This window comes from Trachurus japonicus, chromosome 1 (genome assembly GCF_045865225.1).
Source record: "Trachurus japonicus isolate A0001 chromosome 1, Traja_1.0".
Classification (NCBI taxonomy): Eukaryota; Metazoa; Chordata; class Actinopteri; order Carangiformes; family Carangidae; genus Trachurus; species Trachurus japonicus.
Window position 1 is genome coordinate 3,502,671 of NC_140907.1, and position 25,799 is coordinate 3,528,469.

The following is a 25,799-nucleotide window of genomic DNA, read 5'->3' on the forward strand; positions in this document are numbered from 1 at the left end:
GTTCTCCTGGAAATTATTACAGACACATGATTTTTTTTTCTTAAAGCTCAGTTTCTAATCAAAAAGGAATCTTTGTTAATCTTCTGGTAAAGCCAGATAATGTGAACCTTTCCCAGTCAATAACTTAGAAAAGATGAGAAACGGTTCATAAAAACAAACAAATAAACATTACATCCACCTACGTACATACTCCTAACAATGCACACATCAGCTGATTCCATGAGAGTCGGGGTGGGGGGACGGCCCTACACCTTTCCCTCAGGTCTGTCAAAGACCTTCACTTCTCTCCGTTTGTTCGCTCCTACTGAATTAGTGCCGAGAGGAAGAATGAGTCTGTGTTAACTCTTTACTCTTCACCGACTCTTGGGTCACAGCGGGAGAAAGTTGACGGTATATAGTGTCAAAACTACAGCATAGACAGCAGTGTCTGTTACAAAGGCGTTAAGAAAGAGCGAGCGGTGAGCAGGTGCACCGTGCACATTGAGCCACCTCCGGCAGTGTTTTCAACTATCATACTTGTTTTTTTGTTTCTTTTTCTTAAAAAAAAAAAAAAAAAAAAAAAAAAAAGGAAGCTACACGATTATCGTCACAAAATAAAATCTCTTTGGCATAGAATACCCACCCAAAAGCACAAACACACACACACACATACTCACATGCACACACTCTTATAAGGTTCTCTAACAGAAACCTACAAGCATTGTCGTAATTGTCATAATTATAATCAGTAAAATTAGGCTATAAAACACAGTTGAGCCCTGTTAAGAGTCCAGTACTTTGTGATAATTGCATATATTACATCAGGCTGAGAGCAAAGGGAATAATCTCTACTGACGACTGGATTCTCTTCTTCTTTGTCCCATTACACCTCACTTCAGCTCCCGTCTCCTCTTCCTCTTCTGGGTCTAGCAGAGGAAGAAAAAGACTTGATTAGCAAACCCAATCTGCATCGGCATTGCTTTTTAACATCAGTAACATATATGATAATGAAGGTAATAATAAACATATTGGTTGAAATTTCAAAACACAAATTTAATGACGAAGATCCCGACTTCCTGTGAAGGTTACACAAGTGTCAAAGTACTGTAAAATATGTGCACTGAGCACCATCAGCTGTCATATCAGTTCAAACTTATGGAACAAATGTACATTCATTTAAAAACACTGTTCTCTTAAGGGTTAAATTTAACTCATTTCTTTACCCCCTTGATCTTACAAATCATAAAACATTAAAAGCTAAAAATATTTTGTGAAAAACTATTTCTGTCCATCCACTTAGTCGTTATTTAAACTCATATTCTGGAATTAGATAGTTTTATATTTCAACAGTACCTGGTGCACAATCAACACTTAATTGGTGAGTACAATGTAAAAAACAAACACACAAACCTGAGCGTAGAAAAACAACAGAGCACAACAGAACAGAAAAGAAAACAGACATAATGACAGCTGGGGAGCTGTTTGTATGTTTGCAGGCCACTGTTAGTCAAATATAATCAATTAATATGCTTAATATAAAAATAATGACATGGTTGTTTTATTGTTTTGTTTTTTTGACTTAAATGACTCAATATATCCTGATTAACAGAGTTATTATTTACCTTTAATAAGGGTAGGCTTGTCTGTCGTAGGCCACTCCGAACTCATCATGCATCATATTTCCATCAATGACATCCATGGGCACGTCACCTGCATATCCATAGGACTGGAAGCCACCATCCAGCTCTGCAAGAGATGGCAACATTTTACTTTTGTTTTGACTAGTTACACAACAGATCATTTGTCATTTAGCTTCCCTTGGTCTATGAGGGTTTCTTTTCTCCTGTTGTCATGATAGTGGCAACAGGAACGGCGAAAACTGAACAAGCTAATGGAAATCTTTAACATGTTCCACATTTTAGGCACATTTTTGGAACACTGTGATCACTGATCCCTTTTCTTTCCGAGTCTTGCTGCTCAGGGTAGGAGACAGAAAATACCAATGCCATAAAAGGAGAAAAGTCAAGAGAGGGAAAGAATGGGAATTAAGACAAAGATGAGAGAGCAGATTAAGAAACACCAGAATGGAGGTTGATGGGAAAATTACTTTTTACAAAGACTTGGCAATGAGGAAGAGGTAAGAACATACTAAGGGGAAATAAAGCCTGATGCAGCAAGGATAAAAATGGCTTAAGTGAATGAGACAAGAATCAGGTAAAGTATCCCACAAAGAACAAAAGACGCTGACAACCACAAAAAGCACAACGGCAAACCCCATGCAGAGATGAAGAGGACAACTGTGAGTGATTTGAAGAAAGTATGAAAGTAAGACACTGAAACTCGTTTCTTTGGCAACTAAATTCTGATATTAAGTGAGCAGCAGCAGCAGGAGACAACCTGCTAACACACCACAGCATTTTAACACTGTGGTCGCTCCCCGTGGCGGAGTGACCCAGAGCTAAGGAATGTGCTGCATGTGCACATTTCAGCCATAGTTACTCACCATCCTGGTAGGGACCGTCCATGGGGACACTGTTGTGGGCCTGCAGACAGGTCACAGGAGGGGAAAGGTCATATAAAGCCCACACTTTAGCACTGTACTACAATATTATGATCAAGAACTATTAAAAAAATAAATAACCAAGTGTATATTATTGCTTAAATGTGTTAGATCTTAACCTGACACATTAAAGGTGACAGAAAAATGTCAAAATGTAATGTTCATGTGTCCTGACAGCGGAGGGCGCTAGACACTCACCATCTCCCAGGCTGCGGGGTCGTGTTTGAACAGCGAGTGTGTGAGCTCCACAGACACACGCTTCTTGTAGTCCGAGTTCTTATCCTCCGAGATGCGGAAAAGCACGGCTGCAGCGTATGTGGCTGGAGAGGAGAAAGATCAGGACACAGTGAATAAAACAGTAATGTGTTAAACACACACATGCACTTGTCACTGTCTGAGTTGTCGTTTTTAAAGATGATTAGTAGTAATGAAAACAAAAACGTCAAAGTGAGTGACTTTTAAGGTTTTTTATTTTATTTTATACTCCCCGAGGCATCATGTATCCTCTATGCACTAAAGGGTAAAATTAATTAAGCCTGATTAAGCATGGTGGGCTCAGACTAGCCAAGATAAAAGTCACTCTGAACACACTACATGATGAGGCAAGGAAAATAACAACCATTTTGGTCAATACCCAATACCCTTCCTTATCTGCTAATTATGAAAGCTCGAGTATGTTAGCTTAGCACAAAGAGTAGTGAACGTAAAAAACATATAAATAACTTTTTTGAAAAAATTGCTAAATAAGTTACCTAGAAATTATCAACACGTATATTGTTGGTTTATTTTGTCATTAATCAGTGTTTTCATGCTAATTGAGCCAAGCTTACTGATTGGTGGAAGTCGCTTCACATTTACTGACATGAGTGATATTGATCTTTCACTTGAACTCGGGCAACAGTAAGATAATAAGTAATAAAACTGTATTTAAGTTACCATGTGTGTTTTTATATTGATTTTCTTTGTGTGATAGCATCTCCCAGTTTCTCTCTATAGTACAGTATATCAGGTAAAGGCATTGTTTTCTTTAAATGGACGGTAAAAAACGTTAGTTTGAAATGATGTCTAGTAGTAGTATACCGTCTCACAAAGTGGACATGTCACGTCCAGTGCCAAGTACCTGGAAACTGCACTTACAGTAAGTACAGCACTTGAGTAAATTGACTTTGTTCCTTTCACCTATGACTAAATGCTGCATTACGGTAAGCTAATCATTATCTGCATCATCTGTGTGTCCTACCAATGCCCTCGTTATTGGAGTGGAGCAGCTCCATCAGTGGAGCCGATGCTCCCTCACTGTCGATGAGCTCAGCTGATGGCTTGTCCAGGGCCAGCTCGCACAGGACGCCGGCCGCCACGCGCTTCACGTTGTCCACTGGAGAGTAGAGCAACTGGACGGGAAGAGGAGGACAATGAGTCAAAAACATACAAACAACATAAGGAAGTTAATTATTATGATGAGGAAGTGTGAGAGCATAGTTCCTCCATTACCTGCACAAACAGAGGAATGGTCTGCAGGTTGGCGATCTCTGCTCTGTTGATGGGATCTCTGGCCAGGATGTGCAGAGCTCCTGTGCAGCCCTCCACAATCTCCTCCATCCTCACTCCATCCTGACAGCAAAGATGAACAGAATGTTAATCAAAGCCACAGAAATGTATAAATAATCCACAAGTATTCATTTCCTCAAGGGACAGCTTGCCCTTCATGTACCTGGTATGTCTGCTGGGCAGATGAGCCGTGTTTCTGGGCGTCCTGGTGGGCTTTGAGCAGCAGGTTGGTGAGACGGGGGATGGCTCCTGCGTCCCTGAGGGGGGCCTGGTTCTCTGGGCACAGGGCCAGGTTACGGATCAGGCCAACCACAGCCTTGGAGGGGGGAAGCAAAGATACAATCATGATACTGTTCAGTGTGAGCAGTCAACAAACACAACAGGGTGGAGGAAGCTCTTTCAGACTTTCAGTTGCGTTGTTGTTGTGACTTAAATGTACAGTAACAGATTTTTCCTTTTCAAAAGCCCGGTCCTGTAAAACATACTGTTCCTGCTGTCATGTGCATGTCATGCTTGATCAGGCTGACAGAGATTCTGGCTTTCTACCCTGCCCGCCATCCTCTTGTTCCATCTGTCCACTCCTGCACATTTTCAAGTCTATAATCTTTGGAGCAAAACCCATTAACTGCTCAATGAGTGTTTCACAGTCCTTAACTAGTGTTAGCTCAGATCATTGACTCTACCCGACTAGGATCCTTTCCAACATCCTCCTTAAGCAACATAGTGTATCTTCCCAAACCCCTCCACCCGCCCCTCCCTCCCTCTGCCCCTCCATCCCTCCGCCCCTCCATCCCTCCATCCCTCTACCTTGATGACAGGCCAGTAGTAGGGCTGGTTGAGCAGCTTGACGATGGCGGGGATGCCGTAGTGTGTCCTCACGGCGTTCTGTGCCACCTCAGCCTGCTGGTGGCGCGATGTCAGGTGGCGCAGAGCGCAAACTGCGGGCTCGGTCACGTCCTCCTTCTCGCCGGCGCGCAATATGGCGTGGATCAGAGCCTCGACGCCGTTGCTCTGGGTGACCAGAGTTTTATTGTGGGCGTTGTTGCACGTGAGGTTCGACAGGATGCCGGTGGCACAGGTGAGCATGTTGATGTCGTCTGAGCTGAGCAGGCCCACCAGCACCTGCAGCAGGCTGTCCATACCCTCCTGGAAAACAAGAGGGATTTGAGAATTCATCGTTCATGATGGAAGTGAAATTAAAAGTTAAAGGGATAGTTCAACATTTTGGCAAATTGGCGGAGTAACGGGACGTTACGAGACAGAGTTGTTTGTGAGGTAAATGCAGAGACTGCTTGCCAAAAACTGCCCTCGATGGGAACGTGCATCAGCGGTTTTGCATGAATTTACCTCAAAAACAACTCTGTCTCGCAACGTTCCAGTATTATCTCATAGCGTGGTGAATGTGCAGGTCACAACTTGTCCACCAGAGCGTTGTGGAGTTGTTGGATTGTGTATTTGATGAGTTTGATGAGGGAAACCAAGAAATCCCATTAGCCTCTATAGCGTAGCTCAGAGCAGGTCACGGCTCTGCTCCGCCGTTCTAAAAATAACTTGCACCAACAATTAAAAGTAACAAACCTACTCTTAAAACTATAGGGATTATCGCAATGGGCCAATTTTCCAAAATGTTGAACTATCCCTTTAAGACCAAACATAGTAAAGTAAATTGGAGGCAGACCTGCTTGGTGGCAGCATCAGACAGGTTCCTGAGCGTCCACAGGCAGTTCTGCATCAGACGCTGACTGGAGCCGGTCAGGTGTTTCCCCAGAGCCTGCATCCCACCTGCAGGGCACAGAGAACATCACTCAGTCACTCAGTCACTCAGTCACTCAGTCACTCAGTCACTCAGTCACTCAGTCACTCAGCCTTCAGCAACATCTCATAAACTGGGCTCTCCAGTTGGCAGGAGGCCATTAGCCGCAGACCAGGTAACAAAAAGCTGACACACCCGTGCGACTGCCTTGCAGACACAGGTGCGTGCTAACACTCCAAACACATCACATACCAGCCTCCACAATGGCGGGTTTGTTGCTGGGGCACACAGAGAGGACTTTGAGCACGCGGCTTGTGGTCCACAGCAGCTTCTCATAGTTGTAGTTTCTCATGATGTGAACCAGACCCTCTGGACCCCCGTTGGCGAGGATAATCAGCTGTGAAACAGAGGGAACACATGAGGATAATATACAAAGTGCACATCAAGGCAAAACGACTTTTACTTTTTAATCCACCTCTCCTATGTTTTATACTGTCGAGCCATAACCTGTTCAGGCAGATTAACAACAGTTAATCGCTCGTTTTACTTTCTACAAACAACCACACCTGTACCTTCTCTGTCTCAGCACATGAACACTTCTGTTCTCATGCCACACCCCAAACAAAACATGTGCACACATGCACGACAATTCCAATAGTCTAATATTACAACACCTGACTGCTATTAAGTGTACCACGGTTCGTGTTATGTGGACTGTTATGCACTCACCTTGCTCTCCTGGTTGCCATAGGACAGCAGCTGCAGACAGTCTGTGGTGATGGCCAGGAACTTGGGGTTGCTCTTCTTCAGCAGGGGAACCATCCTCTGCAGGCCGTCGGCCAGGCGCACGGCCATCTTGGCTCCCTCCTGGTGCAGCAGCAGGTTGTGGAGCGTGGTGATGGCGTAGAAGAGCACAGACTCCATTGGAGAGCTGAGGGAGAGAAACGGCCAACGTGTTAAGAGTGCATCACAAAAACAACAGCACGTCCAGTTACTGTGCATTAAAGGAAACTTCCACCATTTGATGCGTTTGCTGTAAAACCATTTCACTGTCCATTATACTATTTACAAATGTCTATGTGACAAATAAATCTTATCTCCTCTTGTAAACCAATCAATCTAACCGCCTGATTTCTCTCTAATTGAGTCTACGATTTCCGACATTTCCCATAATGCAAGTCAATGTTTCTAAATGCTACTTAAGGCTGGTGGAGATAATCTCTTCTCTTCTATAATGGCCTTCTCCTGTGATATATATAGATATTAAATGTCTGCTCAAGGAGAGTGAGGAGCTCTTATTTTCTTCTTCAGCTGAACTGCACTGTAAAATACCTGAACAACTTCAGTGTATGTATCAACGAGGATTAGACAAACAACAAAATTGGGCTAGAAATGCAGCTTACATTGTCAAAGGTGTTTTAGAAAACTGCCACTAATGTGGATCTTTCATTTCATACCGAAACTATGATGAAAAGTACATTTTTCCCAATATTTATAACTACAACGAGGATCAAATCACAGATGTGTGATGTGTTTTGGTGCAGCAGTACCTGAGCATGCGGACCAGGGCGGGGATGCCTCCAGACTTGAAGATGGAGAGCAGACCCTCTCTCTGGTGGGACAGGTTGTGGAGGATGCTGGCTGTGGCACGTGCGGTTTCCATGTCACTTGTGTTCTGCATGGCCCGCACCACTGCTGCCACCATCTGAGGCGACTGCATCAGAGCGCGGCGCGATGCCTCTTTACGCGTCAGCTGGTTGACAATCTGTGCTGCCTTGCTGACCACCACCTGATGAGAAATGGAAGAAAGGAGGCGATTAGTGGTGGAAACGAGTGAAAGGTACAAGAACTTTTTTTATTTTTGAGTGTTGTGTCTTCCGCTTATGAAATTCATGTTGTGAGTTTGAGGTGACAGACCAAATTCAATTCTTAAGGAAATAAAGCAAATGAAGGCAGCAAATCTAACAGGTAAACAGTGAAGGGTTTATCACACCTGTTCATATCTGCCTTCTTGCCTCATTGCAGACTTAGACAAGAATATCAATAGAGCTCTCATGTCTGTATGCTAAATATAAAGCTAATACCAGCAGCTGGTTAGCTTAGTTTACCATAAAGTTAAGGACAGTCACTTTTCAGATTACTGTTGTGACTTTGCCTGCAAAGAGGTTTTTCTTTTATTTTTATTAGCTTTGCTGCCTTGCTATAGCTTCATATAAAGTGTGCAAAAGTGAAAGGGACATTGCATATTAGCATATTTACAAGAATGACAAACTACAATTAACAATCATTGTAATCAATAACAGTTCATTAAAAACCCATTATTCTTAAATTAACCCTTCACTACTCCCTCTCCATACAAAACCGAGTGCTAGCTATGCATATGTGCCAGACTATTTATAAGATCCAGGTTGAGGCATCCGCTCAAATCAAGTCACTCTGCTGATCTCAAACTCTGTGTGTTTGTGTATTCTCCGTTCATCACCTGGTCTTCATCGTTGAGCAGCTTGGTGAGCTCCGGCACGGCGCGTGTGGCCAGCTCTGCGTCGTCCTGGTAGTTGATCAGGTGGATGATGGCAGTCTTGAGCATCTGGGAGGGCTCAGCCAGCCGCTGGACGTTGGTCATCTGGCTCTGGTCTGTCTGAGTGGACAAGATAGTGGTGCCCTCTTCCAGCGTCTCTGGGAACATGGCAGCCCGCACCCGCTGGGCTCTGGTCATAGTGTACTGGGTATCCAAGTCTAACAGAGAAGTCAGATGATGACATTGATGTTAAAACAGCCTGCATGTAATGAAGGCATGAGCTTTAATGTATATACTGACTCTTCTCTTACCAGGCTGCTCTGATGTGACGGTGGTGGTCACGGTGTAATGCTTGGAGGTGGTAAACTCGCCGTCGTCATCTCTGACTGTGGTGGCTCCTGACTGAATACCCGAGTCCACACCATACATGGTCTGCTGCCACTCGGCCACCTTCACCATGCCATTGTCAAGATCACCCACTACCGAGGATGAAGAGAGGAATTGTGGGATGTCAGAAGTGTTGGAGCAAGTCATTTATTAAAAAGGGCAACGGGGGAACTCAGGGGTTGTAACCTGCTACTTCAATGTTTACTGTTAATACCTTTTTAATGTGTTTTGCCCCCATTTTTCTCCCAATGGGAGCGTTTTACCTCATAAAGAGAATTATTACTGTAAGATGCTTTATTGTCATTGCATATTTCTATACAACAAGACTTTCTTTGAGAGCAGTCCTTGTCATAGCAGCATAAATAATAAAAGAAGTAAACATAAGTAAAATGAACAAGTATAAATAAAAGAACAAGGAATAAAAGGTCATGACCATCAAATATAAAGTGGAGTGTAAGGTGCAAGTCCGCAGTAAAGGAACACTTTAGAAGCAACCTTCAGTTATTGTTTCAGTCAATGACTTCAATATAAATACATCAAAACAATAGTTGGAAGTTGGAAAGGTCAGGATCAAAATGTTCAGCTCTCCTTCAAAAGTAGTGTAGCAGAAGAAGTGATGTAAACACAACAAAGAAATAGCACAAACAAACAAAAATGACTTACTTTGCATTGCCATCCTTGCCTCCTGTTATTGGAACAACAATGATGGAGGAAACCTAAAAAAACAAATAAAAAAAGGCAAAGTCAGGATTTTCAACTGCTGTAAATGACAAACACTACACTTCTCTACATGCCTACATTTTCCCATGAATTAATAAATATTTCAACAAGGTCTCAGCTCTCTCACGCAGGACTGTCATTCAGGTTTTTACAGGCTGCCCACGTATGACAGCTCATATGATACAACCCCCCTCTTCCTCCTCCCCCTCCTCCTCCTCCCCCCACCGACCAGCCGTGCACCCTGACCTTAAAATGACAACACAGAGCGGCAGCAGCGGCGGCTCGCAGGGGAGCGAGAGCGAAGTGAGTGGAGAGACAGCTGTAAGTCAGGAATGCTAGCCTGCCCCGACGACCTTTCACCCCGGGCCTCCGCCCAGATCGCCGTGGGAGCAGCCTGCTGCTGCTGACGCATGGCAATCAGGAACTTGTTCGTCAGGTTTTGACTCAAGTATATATGCGTGTGTGTGTGTACAGAGAGTGGACATACTCCTCCTTACACACAAACTAAAAAAAAAGCCTGGAACTTGAGTTACATTTAATGTTTGATTGAATTATTTGAAACTAGGGATGTCATGATTATACATTTTCTTGGTACGATTATTGTCAGAGAAATAATCACGGTATTACGATTATTATGCATTAATTAATTTCACAACACTATGAATGTGTAAAATCAAATATAGTCAAAATATAATTACATTACTCATTGTTTACACAAAACATTCCAAGTATCTATTAATATATGACCAATTCTTAATCCCCAGGGGAAATGTTTGAAATATTCAGGTCATAAATTGTCATCTATACCAAATGTTTATGTTTATTTTAATCTTTTTTGTTTTGTTTTGCTTTTTTAATTAAAAATGACAGGCTAACATTTAAATTCCTACCAATTCAATGTTACGTTACAGTATCTGTGCATTAACCTTTATTTTGGCGCACATCTGCCGATATGGTTCCAACATAATAAAAAAAAAAAAGTAACGGTATTTATGAATCTTTACGATTAATTAATTGTGGCGTTTAATACCACGATTAATTGTGAAACAAGTAATCGTGAAACACTGCTATACTGTCTCTGACATCCATGTGTTTTCTATGTCCACTCACACTGACATCCTGAGGCATGAGGTGGTTTTTTTTACAGTGCACCACCAGATTGCATAACCACCATGAGACTTGTTGGTGCAAGTTTGGTCTACATCGTTTCATTCTACGAATAAAAACCATTCTTCATGCTACATTTACTCATGTCACAAAGACACCTGACTGTAATACCAGCGACCACAAACCACCTGCGCTTCATTTCTAATATACTTCATCATTAAACCCACAGAGCTGTGTGTGTGTGTAGGAATGCCAGAACCGGTTTGTGCATGTGTGAGTTCCCAACTTTTCGAAATGCTGTAAGGAATGGGAATGGGGCAAAAGCATGTTACTTCCTGTCAGAACAATGTGAGAAAAGTATTCAATAATTAGTATGAAATGCCTCTGCTATAAACAGGAAGTCTTCTTTTACTGGAAACCCTCACCAAATGACCGCTCCGACCCAAACGACCTCTGGCTGTCGGAACATGCGTGTTCATTGTTTTCTGTCTCCACATCATCTGTCACACAAGTCCTCTTCATCACAAACACATCTGCATTCATCAAAGCTGCATGTGACATACTGCACAATGCATTCACTGTGCTGCTTACGAGTGTTTGCAGATGTTAAACAGGGCTCTTTGCTGGTGTCGTTGTGTGTGTGTGTGTGTGTGTGTGTGTGTGTGTACATGCAGAAGTGTGTGTTTTCTGATTTCTACAGGCACCGACTGCACATACTGGAAGTATTGCGCTGCAGGGCTTCACACACAGCCGAGTCAACAAACAAAGGCTCTGACTGGCAAATAAAGACAAAAAAAAAAAAGTCCATCCTCAGAGCTCTTTTGTGTGACAGCTGGTTCTTGCTTACAAATGGGATTCTACACAACAAGCTGATCTCCTGTCTTCACCACTAATAAAACAAGTTGGGGCTGAAACCCAGGATGTGGAGCTGCTGTGTTGGCACGGTATGAACCATAAACACTTACATTACCACTTTTTTTCTTTCAACGGTTCTTAGATTCAACTTCAACCAACTACAACAAGAAAAAACTCAGTTACGCAACGTAGCGATGTGATTTAGCGCCGCACTCGGAGTCAATCAATGGGGTTTGGAGGGAAAGAATCTGCACAGAGACGAGCTGCTTTGTCCCCTCTGCCTTCCTCACAGGCTGCTCATGATGTATTGGTAGAAGCACCACTCCCTCGTCTTTTTGCCCTCTGGCTTTGCATAAGGATGTGTTGTGCTGTGTTTTGGTCCCTCAGCTGGGCCAGCCCACTTCTTCCCCCCGGGGCGTCACACTGACTGTGTGTGTGTGTCAGTGTAGCCCCTTCAGGGGACTGTTTTCCATTAGAATTTGTATGAAGAAGGTTCTGACAATAGTGTGTGTGCACACTGCATGTTCCTCATTAGTCCTCGTCGTCTATCCTCTGTTTTCTCTCTGTGGCACTTTGATCGACTAGAAACTCACTTGCGTGTCCCCACTTGTTTTTGTTTTCTGTATCTGTTATGATCTGTAGATAATATGCAAATCTTAAAATCATGTTCATGACGTTATTGCAAAAAAAGTCTCAACGTGTCCCTTTATCTTGCTCATGTTCAGCTGTATTGGGTCTGGCATGTGATCCTGCAGGACCAGGTTGAGGTCTGTGCTTGCAGCTACATGCTACCGTACAGATAATGCACTGACTCATCAGGGCACAGACAGAAAGTATGCCTGCAATCATGCAAGCACTGTGGGTCCCTACCTTTCTAACTTAAGGTGTGGCCTTCTTTTTAAACACAAACAAGAGGGTTCGTGTGCCAAGATTGTGACTGACTGCTGTGCTGCTGGCTATCCATCTTTTGATTTATGAGGCCATGAGAATAAACTGATGAAAATGACATGTCAGACTAAGTCCAGCTACAAAGTCAAGTTTGAAAAAAAGAAAAGAAAGCAACACACACAAAAAAAGCTAAATTAAAAATAAGAAATCCCACAGGTTTTTAAAAAAAAAAAAAAAAACATTCTCAAAACACAGAAAAGGTTTCTCTTGAATCAATTCAACGTTTTCCCTTGCCTTACAAAGGAAAACTGACTGAAACACATTTAATTGATCCACTGACATCAACACGTTGATATAAAACAGAGCCCACGTGATCCTTTGTTTTAAGTAGAACCACAGCGTCCACACAGAACGTTCCTGTGCTCGGCAAATCAGGGGCAGTATTTGTGTAAGTCTTTGTTTTCCTGGGCGAGGCAGCGGGTTCAGCCAACTGTTGCAATGCTGCGACACGCCCCACAAATCGCCTAGGTAACCGAAACTCCGCTCAGACACTGTACTGTGGGGTTTTTTTATCTGCTGACCCATCTCATGTCTGAAGCTGTAAGCTCACTTATTTGCTGCTAAGTGTCGATCCCTCTTGGGTTCTCGCATAATTTCCGTTTCCTCCTCGAAAAGAAAATTGTCAAGAATGGAAATTATTTGGGTTTAAAAATTTACTCAACAAAAACAGGGGAAAAAATTCAACAACAAACAAACAAATTAACTGAAATACAACTTTATTGTGTATTATAGTGATGGAAAAACAGACTACTGAGGCAGATTGTGACGAAAAGCATTGGCTCATGTTGTGCGTTTACGCCTGGACTTTGCACCTTCCAGTTAATGAGTGACGCATCTTTTCTCTCTCACTGTACCTTGCTCCGTCACTGTCATTACCACCACCACCACCGCTCCACCCACCCATCCATCCATGCAAATGCGCAATAACTGTAATAAAAGCCGCAACTTCTACTCAGGAAAAACACTCCCCTTTCTCTCTCTCTCACACTCGTCACCCTCCCACTATCTTGTTAAGCAACAGCCTCCGTGGATAACTTTAGTGGGCTTCTTCCAAAAAAAACCCCTGCTCAGTAAAACCAGGAATGCGTATCAGTGAAAGCTGCCAGCAGCGAGCGAGTTGCAACAGAAAGAAAGGCAGAGATACTGTGGAGCGCCTGATGCTGAAACACCAGTGTGACATTCCACACCGGCACAGCATATTCACTCTGTCCACTCTGTCCAGCCATTAATCATGTTCTGCAAAAAAAAAAAAGAAAAAAAAAAGGGCATGCATTTCACTCTCCTCACACGACACTCTTCTAAAAATGACTCACTCATAAATGTGCTGAAACTAACAGCTACTCCTGTGACAATGGATGAGTAACTCTGCTCTCAGACGTGAGAACAGATTGACTGTCCTGCCCTCCTGCCCCCCCCCACCCACCCCCCCTCCCTCACCCCCCCCACAGGCATGTCAGACAGGGAGTGTCTCCACGGCAGTGACAAGCTCTCAACAAGGGCGTGGCGGCAGAGTTTGTGGGTGTATGAGCAAACTGGGCGAGGCCGTATACACCTAATGGCCGGAGGGGTTCGACAAGATACGGCGTTGACTTCTCTTCCAATATATCCTCCCAGCAATTAATAAGTTAATGTCGTTGCAAACCCGAGTATCGCTGTGAGAAATATTCAAGTGAACCAGATTTTGACTTTGCTGGCCTAAGCTCTTCTTTGTATCACAGCAGGAATGAATCAGGTCAGAGAAAGAGGCCCAGGGGGTTGGAGATGAACTCTGGTCGCTTTCCAGAGAGCTTCCTAACACACTTTTGCAGTGATTTGTTATTCAGCCTCATGCCTGTTTGGCAGCAGGGGTGTAAAAAAAAAACACGTTACCATTTGTTCTGCTAGAATTTCTGCTTGAAAAGATTTAACTTGCAAAAAGTAGTATCAACTTTTAAGAAATAGTTTAGACATTTTTCCGTGGAATCGGATGAGAATGGAAATGTGAAACCACATCCAGCGGCTCAAACCAAACCATGACCACAGTCAACCAGATAGCTTAGCACTTCTGCAAACAAGAGTGAACGGCCAAGTCCACATGTAAAGCTCATTAATGAAAGTCTTATAGGTTGTTTGTTTAATCCTTAGAAAAATCAAAAATGTTTAACCACCTACAATACTCAAATGAAGCTAACCACCTGACTTCATGCCAAACTAAACCAGCTGTGTCCAGTATCTGTCGTTTCACCACCATGAAACCACCAACAATCTCTCTCTCCGATCAAACTCTCGGCAAGTACCTGAATAAATGACGAGCTCTTCCTTTAACTCGAGGAAAAAACAAAAACCCATGATTTCTCCTCACAAAGTGTGTGATTTGCTTACTGTCTGCGTGTTGTCGTGGTAATCAGAGCGTTAGGGATTTACTGTAGGAACTTAACCTCATCTGGTGGCCTGTGATTTCTAACAGGCTTGCTAATGTCATGTTTAGGCTGACACGCAAATGAAGCAGATTATGTTACCACACATCTGTAGAGCTTCCTGCACCATCTGCACAGATGCAGATCAACTGTTTGACATATATATACAGTATGCCGGCTCCACACACACACACACAACCCCCAGTCACATACTATACGTCCCGTGACATGCAACCCACACTCCTCTTACTATAAACTGTTTCCCAGATGACTTTTAACACAACACCCTGCAATCCTCCTGACACAGTAAATGGCCGGTGCAGCCAGCTGAGCCTCCACAGCAGACCGGCTGCAGTTGACATTGTGCTGTCTGGGGTCCGGCCGTCCCACAGGGATCCCACCTAACACGCCCACTTACCTTACTCAGACCCCAAACCACATGTCCCTTATGCCGTTATGGCACTGTAATGGAGGCAGCGAGGACTAACTGGGTAGCTGTTTGTCATAAATCAATATGGGATGTGAAGCGGCGCACAGCTAATGGATTTATTGTGGTTGGTGACAGGAAGTAGCGGTCAACATTATCTGGTCAGACAGAGGACGTTTGTTCGGAGAAGCCGTAGTTTCACAACTCTTCTCGTGTACGCAAGTGTTTGGTGACAAACTACTGTATCACGTCATGTGCTAAGTTGAGGAAGAGGCGTCAATTCCACATTTTTGTAAAACCACTGAGGGAGAAGTGAGAGAGCAGAGAGACAGAGAGAGAGAGAGGCGGAGAGAGAATTTGTCAATTGACTGTAACAGGCAGCTGATAAAATCCAGACCATAGCAACGTGGCCATGCAAAGAGCCCATAGAGAAGAACAGAGAATAAGATACTGCTGGTGTGTGCAACATACAGAGGTTGTTTTAATGTGGGCAGACGCAGCACGGCGTGTCTGATCTGGAAACACCGCCAACAACACAGGCCATCTCAGCCAATGAGTGGAATAAGCGGCAGCATGGAGAACGACTGGGTGATTCACTGCAGCTACTTAAATGAGTTGAATTAGGCCAGGCAGGCAGTACGGTGGCTGGCTGGCTGGAAACCGGCGCGCAGTTGTTTACTCCCTGTGGGATCTCGCTGTGAATCAAAGGAAATGTGAGCTGTCTCGGAGGAGGAGGAGGAGGAGTGCGGGGCAGGATCAAGTTACACCAAGCTGATAATGAAGGAGTGAATGAGTAAAAACGGGTGTGCGCCATGTAGCAATAAAGTGCACAGACACAAAGTTCACACAACTGTCTTATTATGTATCAGATATTGTGGCAGGTGTGTCCAAAGTCTTCCATATCAGGAGAACAACACATCATAAAAGATGTGCAACTCAAATTGCTTCAATTGTATCATTTAAAAACAGAATCTAATCCACAATTTGAACATTTCATTCCTAGTTATTTGATTTTTTTTTTTTTTTGAGGTGCTGTCAAAGTCTTTCAGGCTGTGGATGTAGTGTTGGCTATATTAAGGAGGAAATGCCTCCCCTTCATGTTGTTTAGTCGATGGTAGGAAGGAAGAGGATGAACTAAGTCTCCACCGCAGCACAGAGAGCTTCTGTGTCACTTTGTTTGGGGCAGAGAGGAAAAGAGTAGCCGCATTGTCCCATTGACGACTGTCACAGTGAAAAGGAGAGCGAGTCTCAAGTGTCCCTACTGGATGCCACCAAAAAGGCTGAAGCACATCAAGATGGCTCTGTGTGTTCACGGGCCAAGTTTGGTGGCCAAAGCTGTTTAAAATCCTGACCACATTTTTTTTCTCTCTCTCTCTCTCTCTCTTTTTTTTTAAACTGCCACTGCTACGCATCGGTGTGCGGCTGAGCGCTGAGGCGATGTGACAGATGATTAATTTTTCAGGGGGATTAGAGGCATGAGGGAGCGGGAGGAGGAGGGCACAGCAGACGTCTAAAGGGACCCTGAAGAATAGAGCAAAATCAGCTGAGAACTTCACTGTTTTGCTTCGCAACCACAACAGAAAAGAATAGAACTCAGTTAATATATATATCTAAAGAGTAAACAGCCGGTATCATCAAAAACATGAGTGACTCTGACAGCAGCTGTGTCATTTCTTTTAAACGGTGTCAACGTCAGATGAAAACCTCTAAAAATGTCAACTTTTAAGGAACAAAGCTGAAATGTGGAAGGAAGAATAACAGACTCGATTGTCTAAAACGCCCATGCATTTTTCAGTTTATCCACTGTTTTGTAAAGTATTCACAGGCCCCAGGGTTGCACAACTTTCTCAGCCCATGAGAGCATGACATCCTTCAAAGGCAGTGGAACAAAGAAAACAACCCAAAACTTGAGCCGAGAGGATTTTTCACTCTGCAGTGACGATTGGCAAAATGAACTTTCTTGAGAGACGCCGATGTTCTTCAAGTTGCATATCTAACAAGTTAAGCTTCCCTGATGACTTGCTTTCAGTTTCAACCACACCCTTGCTGTCCTCACTTTCCTCAATTTCTCATAGAAGTGTAATTAAGGGACAGGCAGGAGGAGGAGGAGGAGAAAAACAGACACCACAGGACTCATCAGAGTCACTATGCTGAGAAGTACAGCTCAGCCAAATCATCCAACTGTGAAAACATTGTCTTTTGAGTCAGTTCTGGAATCTAGTTCACTCCATCCCTGCTTGGATACATCATCTGTGATGAAAAAATTATCATCTGTAATGTATTCATGAAGAAAACAGTCAGATTCAGCTATTTCCAGCAGGCTGACACAATAGGAGCTGACTTGAAATGACTAAGCGAGCGGCCTCTCATATACTTTATATACTTTTTTAAAGTGCTGGTGATGGAGGGAAGCGCCCATTAGGCCTATGACATCTTAAGTAAGGGAAATTTCCTTGCCCTCGTTTGATCTGACCAAGAGAACTGTTGGAGGTAAATAATTAATTACAGTGACTGTCATGGGAAGGTTTCAGCTGGGCAATGCCAGCTTTACTTGCTCAGCATTAAACCCCTGCACTCTGCTGGAAGCTTCTGACTGCATGTTTTGTCGGGGACAGCAAAAATCTTTTGCATGAATGGATGTTTTCTGACGATGCTGCCAATTATTTAATTACTGTATTAATCTTAAACAAAGACATTCAAAATCCTTCAGATGGATTGCAGTAACCTCTTTGGCTGTCGTCTAATATTTGGCTGTGCTTGCCTACTTTACTTTAATAGATTAAAGCTTAAGGCACCAATTTTGAAAGTAAATGAACAACTGATTTCTTTCTGACCAGAGATGATAACAAAGAGTCACACACTGGGTGTCTGGGAGTCGGCACGGCATTGTCTGATGAAGATTTCATTTTAAGCCTCTGGTAGTTAAGTCTGTGGATATTTTGATGCTGTCACACCTCCTTCCCATTGACTTCAGCCACAAAGGCTGCTAGCGTCGCTGACAGGAAACCCTATCTCCGTGCAGCCCCCTTCTCCATGGGAACGGTAAAACACAAGAGGAGGGGTGATATGCAAGCACAAAGCAGGTCACACAACGTGCGCGCTGAGTGGCTGTAACTGAGCCCCTGGAAAGTATTCAGCCAGGCACCACTGGAGAGAGACAGAGGCGAGGTAAGACAGTGAATCGACGGGGAAAAAAAGACATGGAGCTACACAAAGAGGTTAGGATATATGCCATACAGTAATCCCCTTTGGAAAGTGTAGACCTATTTATAAACTGAAGGATCTCCTGGCCTCTTGCTCTGCTAATGTAGGACAGTATCAGGGAATTAAGCAGGGGGGGGGGGAGATTATCACCGTGTCACCACAGCTGTAGCTGCGAAATCTACAGTAAGTCACCCTCCTCCTCCCCCCCTTCACCGTCCCACCACCCATTCACCCTATTCCCCTGAGGCCAAATGGGAACAGCTTTCCAACCAGGGTGCTGTCTGCTGCCGCGCTACTTGATGACATGAGGCGAGCACAGCGAGGCCCCGTCTGGCAGAAAGTATTGGCACACTGTCGTATTCAACCTGACACACATTCACCAAGCTCAGCTGGATGCATTGGTCCAGAAACAAGTTGGATGCCACGGACTGGTTTGGCGCTGTTCGTGGTGCTTTGTGATGGTATAACTTGCTGATGATCCAAACAAGAGAACAATAGATAATGTGATTTAGTGTTTAATGAAGAAGAGGCCCTGTGGGTAAGCAAAGCCGTTTAACTTCTAATTCCTTGAAACCCATGTCAAATCTAACTTCAACAGATAGAAAAGTTGGCGGTGGAGGACACCGCAAATGACTTAATCGCATAAGAAGAGCGGATAAAAAGAAGAAGAGTTATTTCAGTTAGCAGTAGATTTCACTCATTAAATCAAATGAAACAAATTTGTACACTCAGCAGGATTTGCTCATCAGTCAAGTACAGAGCATCTGCAACACCAGTGACATCATTGAAGTTTTGGCAACACCTGGAGACATCACTGCCTGTATGAGCAGCAGAGTGGGAGTGGAAGGAAGCTATAGTAACCTCAACAAAATTTGGGAACATGACTCATTACTCACTGTCAAACATTACAGATGTGCTCGGATGTTAGATGGTACTTCCCCACTGACAATCAGCTCATTGTGCTATGTTGTGTTGTCTGAGCTTGTTTGAACAACAGTTATTTTCATTATTAATTGGTACTGTGCCAATTGTGTTCTTGATTAACCATTGGTCTGTAAATCATAACTGTGCGGTTTAGATAGGCTATTCAAAAACTAGTTTATTATCACCAAGGACTAAGAAAAACAGCACAAACGTGCATTTACGTGTCTTTTTTGACACTTTGATTCAAAATCTAAAAATTGAATCGATTTTCCAGTTGGTTGCTAAATGATTTCCAACCAACCCACTGGTGGTTTATGGCCTCAGCTCTTATATTCATGAGTTAACTGGAACAATAGCGTTAAATGCTTTGTTGTTGTCTTGCCAGCGTGTTCAGTGTCCACCAAAACATCCAATAACAATTCCACTTGTATCCTCTGAAGTTGTTGAGCAAACTGGTTAAATGGATGCCAGTAGGCTCTGATTCTTCACCTGCCCCTCTCGCACGCGGACACACAAACACGCACGCGCGCACAAAGTTAGACACCACCACTAACGACGACGTGACGCTCTATTGACAAGTGACGTCAAGTTAAATGATCGAAACTGCACCCGAACGTCGTTGGGTCATTCCAGAATTGGAGGACATTTCATGTCCCACCCATTCATTTTCAATAAATCATGCATGAAATTCCAAAACTTGCATTTGTGGTGAAAATTATAATTACTCTGAGACAAAATATAAATATAGTTATACTAAAACTGGTTCCAAAATATTATTTAAAATACAAAATAACTCTAAGCACCCCCTAAAATGGCCTTTTTCTCTTGTCCCACCCTCTTAATGGCCAACATGCATGTCAAATAAAGCGGTTAAAATAAGTTTAAAATTTAAATTTTTTTGTATGATTTTGTTGATTTATGTCTTTTGTAAGTGTAAAAACACTTAGTTTAATCATAAACATATTTTAAATAAAAGTAATTTTGCACTAAAGTTGTGTCCCACAACATCCACGCAACCCTGTTACCAAAACCTTTTTAGCAGAGAAGAAGAAGAAAAAGAAGTATGAGACACATGAAAACAAAATAATTTGTATTATCAAACTGTTAGATAATAGCATGGGTAGACACAAGGTAAGTCCTCTCTTCCATTTTTCATATTTTTCATATTTCGTCTGCCCTGATTGAGTGCGTCACTCTAACCAATGCAACCCTGTTACTCATATTACCAGAATAAGGCAAAATATTTTCAAAGTTTTCTTTGTTCCTTTAAATAACTAAGTTTGTTCTCAACCTTACAGTAACATTACATTCCATAGCTAGCATCTTTCTTCTGCTAAACAGCTGACATAAGCATTGATTTGCAACCCTGTTACTTGCAACCCTGTTACTCCAGAGTAACAGGGTTGCGATTTATGTCATAATCTACAATCAAAAGTAATGAATCTATTCAACCCTGTTACTTTGTTCAACCCTGTTACTCTAATTTCAACCCTGTTACTGTGTAATTTATCTTAAAATTATCTTAAATGACTGTATCAGCTCATGAGGGTTTATCCTATTGTCATTTTGGTAGTGTGTATGATTATATTTATTGTGTATTTTGGCAAATATTTATAGATAAATACTTATATAATACCTTTACAGGTTCCTGAGTATTGGTAACAGGGTTGCACCAAGCAGCACACACAATATATAAAATATCTAATAAAAAGTGTCACTTTGAGTCCTGAGCTGGCCAAACATAATTATTTGATGATTAATTACCTGTATTTCTTAAATATATAGCAGAAAATGATCAAATAAATAGTAAAATTTTGAGGTGTTTCAGTCCTTAAATGTCCTCCAATTCTGGAATGACCCCGTTATGATTAGGTAGAAAGAGCTTTGTGACAAATTAGAGACCGACTTTAACCATTTTAATGTGAGAAAGCAAACTTCTGACGACGGGAGAGCTCCCGTATGTGACTTTGAAGCTGCGGGCAGCGGTGGCCAGTCTGAGGCATGCGGAAATGAACTTCAAATGCACGGCTGGATTTGCAAAGCAGGTAGGTAAAAGATGAAAAAATGGAGCCGCCAAACCATGTTCCACCTGAACATAACGCGGTTTTAAAGAAAGCAGATATAAACGGTAAACACAACGAACGAAAAAAAAGAAAGAAAAAGAAACAACAAACAAAAGGAAAACAGTGACAAAGACACAAAGCAGGTTAAAACTGAGAAAGTAAGAATGTATACACTTAATGAATCCTACCTGTCGAAACACACGAACGCGGCAGAGATTATCCCAGGTCAGTGTTGTTGTTTTTTTCTCTCTTGGGGACACCACAGTCCTCAGTGTCTCTGTTCACTTCTCTCCACTCTCTCCGCCGCTGGCCCACAGTCCTCTGAACAAAAATGAGTAAAAGAAGCGTCACCTCAGCCCCAGACTCCGCCTTCCTCATCCCGACCCCACCCAGCCACAGCTCCAGTCTGCACCCACAGGGAGAGGAGAGGCGTTAGAGCCTGCTTTATCACTCGCTTTATTGTTAGAAACTGGAGTCAATAAAACACAAACAGCGGATCCTACGTTTATAAACTGCTTTAATCAAGAGCAGGTGTGCTCAAGTTAAAGTGAACTGTAGAAGAATAAATGGGCCTACCGGAAAACTTAAAAAGACTATAGGCTACACTGTAGCCAACACTTAAAACTGTAGTGTGTTTTAACTAGGCCTACTAGAACATGTGTCAAACACGGTTTTTATATAGCCTCTTCATAACATGACTGTAAACTATAGCCTATGACCTACAGATAGCCCATGTGTTCAACACACCAGTGGAGTCCAGCAACAAGCACACAACGAAACTCGCGTTTAAACATATGGAAAAGCGAACACTGATAAGAATACGGCTGTAAATAACATTCATTTTAAAGAGGGCTCCCATAAAAACACGTTTGAGTGCCTCGAGAAGATTTTCCTTTAATAATGTAACGTTTTATTCGTTTTGTGCAAACAACTTCCTGCACCTGAATGACGACCGACCACACCTTGATTACAACACGAAACCAGACAACAGGGTGAGTCATGCAGCCAGGAAACAACGCGCCGTCACATGGCCGAGAGAGGAACAGAAGCTATATGGGTTCCTTTCTCAGGTGTTTGATGGAGTAGACCAATGGCTAGTGTTTGGGACACTGTGAGGTTTTCTTATTTGTCAGACAATAACTTTTGTGCAGCAAAGGTCTGTGGGCAAGATAGATAGATAGATGGATAGATAGATAGATGGATAGATAGATAGATAGATAGATAGATAGATAGATAGATAGATAGATAGATAGATAGATAGATAGATAGATAGATAGATAGATAGATAGATAGATAGATAGATAGATAGATAGATGTTTCCTCCTTGGCATATTGAGCCTCTGATTCACAGGTTGTTCTGTAGAAATGCATTGTGAAATCAGCCAAATTCCTCCAAAATACTGTGATGATGAAACAAATGGTTGCAGCTTCAATCAATCTGGGAACCCACTATAATACAATATGAAAATATTCACATTTTAGACAGTGGATTTGGGAGGATATGTTTAAAAAGAAAAGGAAATGTATCCATTCTAAAAGTTGTCACTGTCATTCTCTGTCAGAAGACTAACTAATCCAATAATCCTTTACACATTACCGGCAACTTTAATGACAAACTTTCCATTTAACATGTGAGTGCTTAACTTAATTACACGAGTGTATATGAGACACTCCTAGTCACAATGGGTTATTAAATACAAATAAGCAGTTTATAAAGAGCTACAACTACAAAGGGAACTACAGAACATGTGTATGAGGTTTCTAATGAACGGAAATAGGAAGTTCTGAGAGGTCCCATAATTTAGGTTTAGCTTTTTTATTTAAACAGCTCTTAAACCTAATAACTGAGTGCACCACTGCAACAATATCTGTGCTCCTCCCTGCACCGACAAAAAGAGGACCTGGTTTAGAAAATACTGCAGGTTGCTAAAGATGCATCTGTTTGTTGCTTTCCCATTTAAAGATTGTGAAGTTAAAAAAAATACCTCTGCTTTTAGATGAGGTGCACTTCAGTCTGAAACAGCAATGAAAAAAAAAAAAAAAAAAGTGAAGTGTACACGGAAACTTAGATGTCTGAGAGGATCAGAGTGGATGACAGGCTCAGATAGGTCAGGCTGTATTCCATGTCCTGCCTTGGGGCGAACTGTCACGGCCCCCTCGTATGTGGCCATTGTGACAGTCATCATCTGTGCCTTCTAGACTAAAAGAGACAGGGATGGAGGGGGACCAGACATGCTGGGCTGCTATACGTGATTATATAGGCCACTATGTTTGACAGAGTAAGTGAATATAGCTTCAGGCCCAACTGCCCTTGTTGGGTTTTCATGTGTGTATGCAGGGGCTTCATGTTTACTACCCAGTGAATGAGACATTGCTTTCACATCCCCAAACCTGAGCATCGGAATCTCCTTTTTTTTCTGTCTAAACTGTGACCCTGTCTGGTCTTTGACTTGACTTGTGTTGGCTTTCTCTGATATCCCTGGATAGTGAACACAGGGGCTGCAGTGACATCAATGGTGCCATTGTTTTGAAACACAGCAGCCTCTTTATCTTGAAAATTAGCCAGGAATTAAAAGAGTGGGATTCGTGTGGGACTGCAGCTCATGCTGGCCCAGTCAAAACCACCTGTCTTTTTGGTTTCAGCACTGATTTAATATTCACATTTTGGTAATATGGCGTCATTTGCCGTTGATTTTTTTGTCAGTTATTTTTGTGTTGAAGCAGCTCAGTCTCACTGAGGCTGCTTAGGTACACTAATCGAACTCACTTGCAAAAGGTTCTCCATATGTTCTCTTTCTCCGTTTGTATAATATAAAACAGCACACACATGCGTCTACAAAGTCAGATAAATGTCTGAGAAATTCTTTGAAAATGGAGTCAAAAGATGTCTGTAGTGGAGTCTGGCAGATTTGGCTCCAGTCTTGCCCTGTAACCTCTCAGCAAACAGACCATGAATCTCCCTGTATGGCCAACTCTGTCTTTTATTCCAAGGGCAGGACACACTGATATGATGTCCCTGCTGTACAATACTTGCCTGTTTGGCTCTCTCTGGTCCTCTGCCTCACTCACACCCCGCAGGAAATGGCCCCATTGTCCTTGGGAGAGGAAGTGGCCTGGAGCAGACCACTCGCTCAGTGGACTGATGGAGGCTGGTAAATTATTAATCATCACCTACAAATGGAAGACATGCAGGGGATGGTGTTGGCTGCCCACTGAGGAATACTTTGAAACATTTGAGCTGCAGCACACCACCTGTGCCAGGAGAGAGATGGTCTGCTCTTTGAGTATTAAAGACTGTTTTTGTGGCTGTTGGCAATTGCTGAGGATGTGAGACTGAGGTGAGTCTAAAACTGAAGCAAGAACATAAAATAAAACAATATAATAGGTCTGGTTTGTCATTTTTTTTTCATATTCAGTTAGAGAATCTCATTATCTATAAAAAGATGAGCTTGACAGTTCATTTTTTAATGTGGCCAGATTAACTACAAATGATCAAAATTAAGCTATTAATTAATTTGTTTTGATGTAGGTATGCACAAAGGTTTAGAGAGGCAGGTCTTTTGAACCACTCATTGTACAATATTTTGGTTCATTCAGATATTTACCACTAGAGGTAGACAGAGACTCGCACAATGAAGACAAGAGACATCTGTTTTGGGCCGATCAGATTTGTGTGTGTGTGTGTGTGTGTGTGTGTGTGTGTGTGTGTGTGTGTGTGTGAGGGCGCCTGTGCACATTCTCGGGCTGGTTTGGTGCATGTCTCTCTGGGTTAAAATAGCTCAACATTTGCTCCGGTCACACATGAGAGTCTGTTTTGGGGGATCCTGATAAAGTAAGAGTGGCAGCTAAAAATAACTACAGATGTTCTTGTTATAGCACAGACAGATGTCAGGCTTGTGAAGATCTCTGTTCCAAAGGAACTAGTTAAATTAACAATTAATTGTCATTTGTCTGTTAGCAGACTCAACGTCAGATTATCTACAAGAGTTGAGGATGGACGTCACGTCACCTGCACATGAATGCAGGCTCTATCAGTTTAACCATAAATATCCATGGTGTGATGTGAGTTCTCTTGCTTAAAATACTTTGCATGTGACCAGTTGCTTCTGTTACCACATGAGGGTCTAGTCTATTATATCTCAGATATGTTACATAGAAAAGAGTGATATTTAGCCTACTTTAGATAATAGCCTAAGTCAGGCTACAATGCAGGATTAAAGCCAAAATCTTTAAATAGATCCCTGATTGTGCAAAAGTCAGTGGCAAATTTTTGGGTTTCTACTTTTCTATACAACTACAATTGCTCACTTTTTCTGTTGGATGATGTATCCCCCCCCCCTCACTTTTTTTTTTTTTTTTTTTACACAGAACTACATATCCCATGATGCCCCGCTCATGAGATGACCAAAT

General features: G+C 42.6%; 1 protein-coding gene across 1 annotated transcript; it reads right to left on the reverse strand.

Annotated features, from left to right (window-relative positions):
- Nucleotides 1-516: 516 nt before the first annotated feature.
- Nucleotides 517-21,712, reverse strand: jupa (junction plakoglobin a). The gene is made up of 16 exons (XM_085787054.1): nt 21,578-21,712; nt 9,409-9,461; nt 8,670-8,837; nt 8,323-8,576; nt 7,391-7,629; nt 6,570-6,771; nt 6,093-6,237; nt 5,766-5,869; nt 4,895-5,233; nt 4,251-4,403; nt 4,031-4,150; nt 3,780-3,930; nt 2,738-2,859; nt 2,483-2,522; nt 1,602-1,725; nt 517-905 (listed from the first exon to the last, which is right to left on the reverse strand). Exons 2-15 carry the CDS (start codon nt 9,419-9,421, stop codon nt 1,604-1,606), a joined length of 2,172 nt encoding a protein of 723 aa, XP_085643180.1. The 5' UTR covers nt 9,422-9,461; nt 21,578-21,712; the 3' UTR covers nt 517-905; nt 1,602-1,603.
- Nucleotides 21,713-25,799: the final 4,087 nt, after the last annotated feature.

Bases quoted from the DNA above. Each gene is read 5' to 3' on its own strand.
- jupa (XM_085787054.1), bottom strand. The intron at 2,860-3,779 runs GTAGGACACACA...TCTCCTCTCCAG, and splicing joins CTCCAATAACGAGGGCATTG to CCACATACGCTGCAGCCGTG. The intron at 1,726-2,482 runs GTGAGTAACTAT...CATCTCTTGCAG, and splicing joins GGACGGTCCCTACCAGGATG to AGCTGGATGGTGGCTTCCAG.